The 10,439-nt window shown below is 28.4% G+C and overlaps 2 protein-coding genes across 2 annotated transcripts; both read left to right on the top strand.

Annotated features, from left to right (window-relative positions):
- Nucleotides 1-2,935: 2,935 nt before the first annotated feature.
- Nucleotides 2,936-10,034, top strand: LOC107437627 (bZIP transcription factor crc). The gene is made up of 3 exons (XM_016049707.3): nucleotides 2,936-3,298; nucleotides 6,910-7,122; nucleotides 9,042-10,034. The coding sequence occupies exons 2-3, from the start codon at nucleotides 6,921-6,923 to the stop codon at nucleotides 9,908-9,910; spliced, it is 1,071 nt and encodes a 356-aa protein (XP_015905193.1). The 5' UTR covers nucleotides 2,936-3,298; nucleotides 6,910-6,920; the 3' UTR covers nucleotides 9,911-10,034.
- LOC139426782 (protein jagged-1b-like) lies at nucleotides 3,189-3,298 on the top strand (the record flags this gene model as incomplete). The annotated part of the gene is given in 1 exon segment (XM_071186749.1): nucleotides 3,189-3,298. A coding segment is annotated over 1 exon segment (54 nt), but the record flags the coding sequence as incomplete, so codon positions are not given.
- Nucleotides 10,035-10,439: the final 405 nt, after the last annotated feature.

The following is a 10,439-nucleotide window of genomic DNA, read 5'->3' as shown; positions in this document are numbered from 1 at the left end:
AGCGGGCCTCTATATTTTGGTGGCCAAGCTCTCTACCATAAGTTTCTTTCTTGATTTTCATATCGATTAAAAATGCATTAAACATAGTTCTAAAGAGAAGCACCACAGAAATTTTAAAAAATATTTTTATTCAATAAAAGGGGAAAATATTGAGAAAAGGGGAAATATCGTAGTACATTCCTATACAACTGAAAAGAGGAGGAGAGAGAAGGGCCAAAGCGAAGGCTCCTAGGCACCCTATCTAAGAGGCTTTGTCCAAAGGCATGAAACCGGTCTCTCCCATGATGGCGTATTCGAGCGCAATTTTTAGAATCACTTTAAAGTACATAATTTTACATGGCAAAATACAAAATTTGAGTCAAATCGTTCAATTTTACTCAAATTTTGAATTATTATAAAATTACATACTTCAAAATGTATACCATGCAGTTCAAAAATTTTTTGACCATTCTTAGATAAAATTATAAAAAATAATAAATATTTACTAAAAGTTATTTTTTGCATGGAATGATCTTTGGATAAATGAATTTTATAATAGTGTGAAAAAAATTTTAAACTCGAGAAAAAGGATCTCGAGATATAGCGAAGTACGCAAAAAGTAAAATTAACATTTTAATAGGTCAAACCTAGGATTGCTTTCTTGACCAAACAATTGGGATCATATTCATATCTCCCAGATTATGGTTTATTGCAGTGCCTCTATATTTTGGTGAACATAACCCTTTGATGTTAGCGAGCATACAAATTTTGAGAGAGAGAGAATTAAATAATTACTTATTTAATGCGAAAAAGATTTTTTTCACTTTATTCAATAAAATAAAACGTGTTACTATCGTGACAATTATCAAAAATGTAAAATTAATAGTAAAATAATATTTTCCAACTTCTTCAATTTCTTTAGAAGATCATGAGCATCGAATCCAGTTTATAGAAGCTCTTCTTTGTTCATTTCTGAAATTTGAAAAACGGCCATAATTTTTCGCAACTTTTTATAGTGCCGTTACTGCATCCAAATGGGTGCACCACCTAGTATCCGATGGACGCTTTACGACTAATCCTGATTCTAAGCATTCTGTTTCGGTATTCTACGGATGGATGGAACTGGAGAAAAAATAGCCAAGTTTCTGTAAAAATCGGAAACAATCCTCTGAGACGCATCTCGCGGCTTGTGTTTTTCTTTTGTGCGTTATCTTATGTTTGTCCTCGACAGTACATTTATGCCTTGGTCAATAGGAAAAGGCACAATTGTATCAGACAAATACTCACATTTATGCCTTTCAATTGGAAAAAGTCCGAAAACGTTCCCCGGGAATTCCGTCGTTCGTATATCGGACAGAAAATGTCAGATAATCTACGTGGGAAAAGTCTGGTGTTGAACCAATACTTACTGAAAAGTATTTTGCTTTCTTCAGTTCTGCATTTATTTTGTTTAATACTTTATATCCCGCAATAGATTCAACTTCGATTAATTGCAAATTGAAGCTGATAAATAGGGTGTACGTCTAACGCCATTGTTCCCATAATTTTTTTATAAGTCCAGCAAGAAAAAGGTAAATTTGTTCAATAATTCAAAAGTTCCCAAATAATTTCCATTATACTGCGATCCAATTGTTTGATTATCTTCACAAATGCAAGACTTCATGATGCTGAAAACTTTATTACTTCTATAATTTTTTTGAATCCTTCTTTTCAATAATTGATTTGGTTGTTCTGCTGATTAGTTTAAACTATATTCATTAAGATTAAGCATTCTTTTTCTTGACAAGTAAATCATTGTAGTATATTTGCTTCTAAAAATATTTTCATGTTCTATAATGCATACATTAGATTGTTACCGGTCATTTAAGCAACTTTCAGAACTAAGTGCATTTCTAATAGTTGCGAAAAAGCGACATAAAAAACATCACAAACTTAAGGAGTGGCAATTTTTTGAGCCTTGAAACATACACAGGTGTAAAATTACTATTATTGTATTATAATTTTCAGAAAATAACTAATTTCGTGTTTGATAATTGTTATTTTTTATATAATTTATAACAACTATATTAAAATTTATTCTAAAAAGTACTTTTAAGCTCTTGTCTGACATAATGGCTTTTGCCAAACTAAGAAGGAAAAAGTAATAAATATATAAAAATAACATTAAAATATTGATGTTAATTTATGAAAGAAAATTCTAATTAAAAATACTTACTATATATAATTTAATTCTAATAATATTACTTACACATTTCATCAAAAATCACTAAACATGCTTAATAAATTTATACTCACAATCAAAACTTGTTAGGTGCAATCGAAATAAAACTGATATAGTTGATGTGTTTTGATTCTCACACTCAACTGAGCACATGACCAAACTTAGTGTTAATGTTGCTCTAATTCGAAATATAGAACACGAACTATAAAACAGGAAGGAACATGGTAACAAAATTCAAGGAATAACAAACAAGTTAAGAAACTCCTATTTTCCAAAACTTTATAGCGAGTGTAGTCCTCATCACCTTCTATGTTCTTGTTCTACAAGAACGTATTATTCCATCATCTGTAGCATGTCATGATCGATGAGATGTATGGTCATCTGAAACCCTCTCACTTGCTAAGCATTTTTTAAACAAATAAGTTTAATAAAAAAAAATGTTTTTGAGCTTTTGACTTTTCAGGGGCCTCATCGAAACTTGGGGCCCTGGGCTTGCGCCCACTAGGCCTGTCCTTAAAAACGGCTCTGGATTTTGGGAAACTTGTTATTGTTTCATTCAGTCAACCATCCATAAGAGCAGACTGCTGCTGAAAACTCTGGAATCAAATTCTAATTCTATTTCGATAGTTGTCGGAAGAAAATGCAGTGAAAACCGTCCTTAAGCATGTGGTTTGTTTAGCGTCCTCTATGTTATTTTGCGTTGTAATCGATGACTCAGGCAATTGTCTTTAATCGATAAGAAAAATAGCTTCAAAATATAGTTCGCTATAAACAATTATGTTTTTAAGAACATAATGTCAGAAAATAGTTATTTTTAGTATTTTTTTGTAACTATGCATTCAATAAATTTTATTTCAGATCTAAATTTTATTTTATGTATTATTTAAACAACCTTTTAAACATTACCGCGGATGAACACAATAATGATGTCATCGAATGTGTATGTTTGTGATCAGGAAATAATTTTTGTTATTCTCCAATGTGAATTCAAAAAGCTAAGTCGATTTATCAAATGGTGCTCATAGTGAAAACTATGGACTAGTTTTAGCCACAAACCCCGCACCGTAAGGTGCTTCGGCACAAAAGAATAATCATGGCGTAAGTACTATAATGATTTGTTCTTCTTTGTATTAAAAATAAAAATACGGAAGTTTGACATGAAGGCATGTTACATAAAATCCGCCATATTGAATCTTCTGCTGATGGTTTTAATTTTTTCCTTAAGAAAAAGAGAATTAGAAATATTGTTTAATAATATTTGTTGCTTAATTTACTAGAATGCATGAAAACGATTGTATTCCTAGCTAGATTAGTTTATATTTATGACGAACATGTGTAAAATCTTTACCTCAGATAAAAAAAAAAAAAATAGTGCCACGTTAATGTAAACAACATATATTTTTGTTTATGAATATTTAAATTTTATTTTTAAATAAAATTTCTGTTATAGATTATATTATGCATTTTAAACTAAATCTAATCATAGAAAGGTAAACTCTTTGTCGTTACTTTGCCTTTTTTGGCACGTGCATTTTATTTTTTGGCATGTTTTGGTAAAAAAAAAAGATTTTAGCTGGCGATGTTTAAGAATTAGTAGCTAGCCAATATTTCTTTGTTGCAGTTCCTGGGAGGAAAATAATTGATTACTGTATCGAATCACCCTATGTTTAATATTTATAATTATTAGCAAGTAGTTTTCATAATTTTGATGTACAAGTAGTTTTCTTAATTTTGATGTACCTCTAATTTACAGATCATAAATGAATCTATGCACTCTATTATGCTTCTAAATAGGAATAATATAGGCTATCACAAAACCTAAGAAAGAGAGTATGGCTTATAGTTTTGTGGGAAACAAGTGGTAAATTAATTTAGCTAATGTTAAAATTTCTAGTGGCTTTTAAATCTAGTGTTGCTATTTTGTTGATAATTAATAAGCAGCTGTGCCATTCGTTATAAATTTAAAGTAAGTAAAAGAATACAAAATATTTACTTTTTTCTTTATTGCTTCAATTATAAATTTAAATTTTCTTTAAAAATGCTTGATAATGGATATTTTAATTTATAGTCCTTTTTTTTATGATGAGTGTTGTAAACAGTGTTGTGCACATAACATTTCCACAAAATTAAATAGCGGGCAAGACTAGATACCCTAAACATACGTCCCAAATGATCATTGACTTCAACTGTTTTAAAATTGCTGAGTGTATAATCTTTGAGTGGAGTTAAAACTTCCGGATCCAAGGAAGTGCAATCTGAGACTCAGCCTCTAACAAGGAGATTAAATCCCGGCCTAAGTTAAGAAAAAAGTGGTTCATATTCTTTGTTAGGAACAAAAGGCAAAAACAGTGGAAAATAGTATGCTTAACAGGGGTCTGTCCAGACCGAATTTACTACCGTATAGCGGTACCTTCACAAATTCAACTTAGGGAAAAACGGTAGTTTCACAAAATACTTTTTCTTAAAATTTTATTCTTGTATTTCTTAAGAAATGATAAATCCATATTTTTGTGTTGGATTTGTAAATATAATTTTTCATTTTTCACAAATTATGTCTAAATTTTCACAAAATAGGTACCTCTCAGAAAAACCTAGACAGATCCCTGCTTAACCTGTTGACTTATATCTAATTGCAGCAGGTTTAAATTATTTGTTTGCATTGTTAGCTCCGTTTGTTGGAGAGAGAGAAAAAAAAACTAATCTTACTGATATGGTAATTTTTTGCAATAAATTTTTTTACTCAAGTAGTTAATGAAATGGTTTGATATTTGTACTAATGGGGTAATGCCCAAGAAAAAATCTATTTTACTGAAATTTTTTTATTGTATTATTTTCATGGGTATTGTGATATAAAACCTGTATTTTTATTCAACCTATAATGAAATCAATCATTTTATATTAACTGCACATATTTTTTATAAAATACACAATGTTGAAGGGTTGCCGTACATAGTTCAGGAAATTTGGCACTTGTCCAAACTCTAGTACAAAGTATAAGGTAAGAATGCCTGTAGTCTTGTAGCTACATAGGGGAAGCAAATTGTTTCTATTAGAGCATTAACTTAACTACTTATAATGTTTAATATGTCACATCAGTACTTTGAAATTTTAATTATAGGAAGTTTTATTTAATTAAAGTATACATATTCATCTTAAAATTAAGTACCTTTTTAGTTAATAAGTTTCTCGCACTTAGCAAGTAATAGACTGATTGGCCATTTCATAAATATTTCCTAAATGATATCTAAATTTTTCTTTAATTCCTTAGAGGTTTTTAATTTCAGTTTACTTTTAGATTATTTTTAAATTTATAGATGTCTCATAATCCTTTTTAATAATCATAATACTAATATCATTAAATTTAAGGCCTTGTACCAAGTTTTTGCAAAATTGATTTTACCTCATTCAACCGAAATACATAAGTTTACTATTTGGTTCTCATAAAAAAGTACTGTTGGTTGTTATGAAATTATAAAACTGAACATTAATAGTAGTATTTCTTTCAACATTTTTCATTTAAAGAGTAAATTTTTTAAAATGGAACTTGCATAAGTGCAAACTCTTCATATTTTTTATATGCAATAAATTTTTCTACCAACTCTTAAAAAATGTAGGTAGGTCCTTGTATTTTTATTATTAGTTTGAGAATTCTAATTTTAGAAATTTTTAAGTTAAATATTTTGTGCAAGAATTAGTTTATGATATATTTTTGTTTAATGATGCATAATTTATGTATTAATTTTTGAAAGATAATAAATTTTAAAAGTTCCTATTTTTTTTTAACAAATTTTATCCTTAAAGTTATAAATTTTACTTTAAAATAAAATTTTGAGATTATTAGTTTATATGAATTTTATAAATGTAGAAAACTAAAATAACAATTTTATTCAAATTACTGAAAATTCATTGAAAATTATTTGACTTGAGAAGAAATTATGAAATAAATTTTAATATCATTTTACGTTAACAGATATCTACTGAAAGCTTTTTTCATTAATGCATTCATGTCCATAAAATTATCTAAGAGTTTGAATAATTTTTGAAAGTATTTTTAATCTGAAGATTGAATTTAAGATTTAAATTGTCTATCCAAAATATTTCTTTAATATTGAGGTAAATGCTTTAGTTTGTTTTATAGTTACTTAACTGTTGCTATACCTCTTTATATCAGCTACTGCTGTCATAAAGAAATAAGATTTTAAAAAAAAGATATATGCAAATAATTTTTTTTTTACTCTGCACTAACAACCTTTCCCATATGTTCTTGCAATTGTATTTTTTTATATTTATTTTTAATAGTAAGCAAAAGTTTAATGTTGAATAATGTATTTTATGGACATGAGTATGCTATACAATAATGAAAATCAATCAAAAAAGATAATCAGTTTTTTTTATTTTTATTTGTCATGTTTTATTAAAATTAGTGAAAATATTGCATATGTTCAATATTAAGATATTATGAAAAAAATCCTTCAGATTTTTCTTGCTTAATTTTCTTTTTACTAGTGATGTAAATATCTTATATACTTGCAGCTTCTAAATTTTTAAATTTTAATTGTTTTTAATTATTTCACTTTGTTTACACAGGAAGAGTTGTTTTTACCTTCTAGCAAACTTCATAGTGTTTTTGTTTTTAACTTTCAATTTGTTATTGTTTATCTCTGTTCCAAATATTGAAATTATCTTAATTGATTTTTGTCTGTTTATAGGTTTTTTCAAGATGTTTTCTCTACCAACCCTGTATTTCTGGTGGTTCGGGTTATACACAACATTCAAAATGATGGATTACGATCTAAACTTGGAGGGGTGGCTGGAAGATGCCACCCTCTTTCATTCCAATGAGCTCAGTGACTTCAGTTTAAACTTTGATCTTGAGAATGGGAAGACAAATGATGCAGCTGTCCAAGTTACTGACTTTAATGGTAATATATTTATTTGATTTTAATAATTTTAATTATTTATTAAGAGATTTGTATTTATATCAACAATGTGATTGCTATCTCGATCTCTAAAAAAGTAAAAGCTGAAATACTCTGGGATAGTTGCCTTCATCAATAGAATTCAATACATATCAGCAATTTGCAGTATTGTTAATATTTATGCAAAATTTTGAATTAAAATTAAATAAGTTGATTAGTCGCAATAATTAGCAAAACTTTTTTAAATTTTCTCACCCTCTCTTAGTTTGATTATGCATGGGGTGTTACTAACATGCTCATTCATTTATCATAGAAAAATGTTTATTTTATTTTTCAAATGTGGTTGAAATTTTTATTTTTCCGAATTTTCAAAATAAAATAGATTTTTATTGCTTACATACATTAATATATTTTACTTCAGTACTTTTCATTAATTATAACTCTGGGTGGTTAGAGATACATTTTTGCTAGCTTTTGGCTGACCAGGGACTTATAATTTATTTTTAGTGACTTACGGATTTTTTGCTATATGTCAATTAAAGAACAAAATCAATAGTTATTAAAATAGTTGTCAGGTTTTAAATTTTTTATCATAAACTTAAAGAACCTAATATCTTATCTGCAGTGTGTATTTTATTTCTTTTTTGTTTTTCATAAAATCACAGTGCTTGGTTATAAATTAGACATTCTTATGTAATGTAAATTTTTGTATTTTGTAAGTCAGTAATATTTAAGAATGAAAAAAATTGTTTTTGGTTTAAAAAAAAATAGCTAATAAAGCTTTTTTTTTTTTTTTTTAACCGAAAACAATTTTTTATCAATATGTAGAACAATATTTTGAAAAATCATAGAATGCATTTAAGATCATTATTCTGTTTCATTTCTTGGGGCGCATGCTTGTTGAAGGTAAACCGACTAACTTATTGTTTTTGCAATAATTTTTAGATATGCTGATAATTTTAAATTGTTTTCTATGTTATTTTATATGACTTAGAATTTTTTTTTACTTTTCGAAGACTGCTATGAATTTTGCAACTTATAGCAACTAAATTATTCCTTGATCTAATAAGAACATCAACAGTTTGCATTAAAAATTAAAAGACAAGACGTGGCTATATGTGAAAATTATTTGAAGCTATTCACTATCTGCTGTGATTTTGTTACAACATTCTTTTCAACTTTCTGTCTAAAAATTAATTTTATTTTTTTACTGTATCTTTCACTTGAAATAAATTTGAGCTAATTTTTTCAAGCATGTTTGAGTTAAAGAAAATGCTGGAGGGGGGATTACCTATACAATTTTACATCGTACTAGTTCAAAGAACTAGTTAAAAAGCAGTATTATGTTTCTTGTGTTAGTCTTGAAGCTTTTCCCTTTTTTTTTTCTCTTTTTTTTCGTTGAAAGTAGAAAACTGCAACAGTGATAATTTGAAGAACGCACCCCTATTTTTCAACAGTGATTGGAACCTATTGCCTTCTCTTTTCTGTAACAATTTTGAACCAATACTTTATTTCTTGTTTTAAATTCAATAAACATTCGGCTGACCAAATATGCGACAAAAAAGAAAAATATATAATAGTTTCAAATATTCGCTGCAATGAATACCAAAGAGTTGCATTTTGGCAAAGAATTTGGCCCTGTTTAAAACTTTTTAATTGAAAATGTAAAGGCAGGACTGCATAATATTGTAGGGTTGTGGATCTGATTTTAAAGTGTGTTCAAATTGTTTTGTAAACTTATTTTTACCAACAATCCTGGTGAGATTTGTTACCTGACACCTAACTAGTTGCATAAATAATACAAATAGTTTTAAACTGAAAAACTAATTTTATTTCAGTTGAATCTGTCTTTATATGTTTTTTGTTGTTAATTTTTTATTTTGTTTAGAGAAACTACAAAGTGTCTTCATTCTATTTTTTAGATTTACCCTGGTATGATGAGAAGGTGGATTTATCCATATTTGAAGATACCAAGAACATTCAGTTTTCTGAGACCGATTTTGATGAGTTATTATCAATAATTGGCAGTAACTCGGACAATTCTTATTTGTCTTCAGAAATTCAAAATGCAAGCAATATTGATGCCTTTAATTTTGATTTAAATGTTCAAAGCCAAGTTGCTTCACCCGGCAGTTCAATTTACCCCTCTTCTCCGGGCTATGAAACAGCAGAAGTGCATTCACCATCTGAATCTGTAGTATCAGAAGTTGGTTCACCATCTGAATATCTTTACTCCCCTGAATGTGAGCCAATATCTGAGGCTGATTCACCTTTGAGCTGTGTTTCAGAAGTTACTATTGATTCACAAATTTCTGCTGATTTCGACTTGTCAGTAGGCAATTATGAATCTACCTATGATTCAAATGGGCCAAACACCATGCCTGCAGTGTTTGTCACAGTTGTGGGTGGACAGCATGCGTCACCTGATGAGGTCGCAGAGGCTTTGACTATTGAAGAAGTGTCCAGTTCTATCAGGAATAAAAAATACGTGGGGAAAGTGAAGGAGATTCCTAAAGTTCATGTGTCTCTCAAAAATGCTTTCCATCCATATTCTAAGGCAACTTCAAAAAGGGGAAGCAATAAAGCTGAGCGTAAGAAAATTCAGAACAAAGAAGCAGCTGCCCGCTATAGAGTAAAAAGGAGGATAGAGGAGAAGGGGCTGTCTGATGAAGTTTCTGGCTTAGAAGCAGAGCAACAAAAATTGCAATCTAAGCATGATGATTTGCTTACAGAAATTAAGTATTTAAAGAAATTAATGCGGGAAATGTTAGAGCGTAAAGGATTAATTTAAAATTCGGTTTTTACTTATCATTTTTGTATATGCTGTAGTAGTGGGCTCATTGTGTTTGTGTTCTCAACCACCTGTATTTTATTCTTTTTACATTAGATCATTAAATGTGAATTTAAAAAAAAAACTTGTGGTTTTATTACTGATTAGGTCCATTGTATATAGAATAAAGAAGGTGATTTATAAAATTTAAAATAAATATTTAATTGGTTGTGAAATATTTTCATTAATTTTTCCATATAAAATTTTATTTATATTTATACCAGAAAAATAATTACTATGCGATTTCTTTATAATAAAAGAACACTTTTAAGTTAAATTCTTAATAATAATTGAAAACTTAATATTTTAGAATAATTATTCGAAGGGGTGATAAATACCATTAAATAAGAGAAATACTTGGCAAGCAAAAGAATTCTGAATCTTATGATTTTTGGTCAGTAAAAGGCCATTTTATTTTATGAAACAAGGAGAAATAGTTTTTAAGCTCATTCATTCTAGCATTGGTACTAAAATATTGCTGCAACGATAT

This window comes from Parasteatoda tepidariorum, chromosome 10, assembly GCF_043381705.1.
Source record: "Parasteatoda tepidariorum isolate YZ-2023 chromosome 10, CAS_Ptep_4.0, whole genome shotgun sequence".
NCBI classification, from domain to species: domain Eukaryota; kingdom Metazoa; phylum Arthropoda; class Arachnida; order Araneae; family Theridiidae; genus Parasteatoda; species Parasteatoda tepidariorum.
The sequence above is the reverse complement of the archived record's forward strand: the minus strand, read 5'-3'. Positions and strand labels throughout refer to the sequence as shown.

Coding starts and splice junctions, on each gene's coding strand:
- LOC107437627 (XM_016049707.3), top strand. CDS start 6,921: ATGTTTTCTCTACCAACCCTGTATTTCTGGTGGTTCGGGTTATACACA. Junction 7,123..9,041: donor CCAAGTTACTGACTTTAATG/GTAATATATTTA, acceptor TCTATTTTTTAG/ATTTACCCTGGTATGATGAG.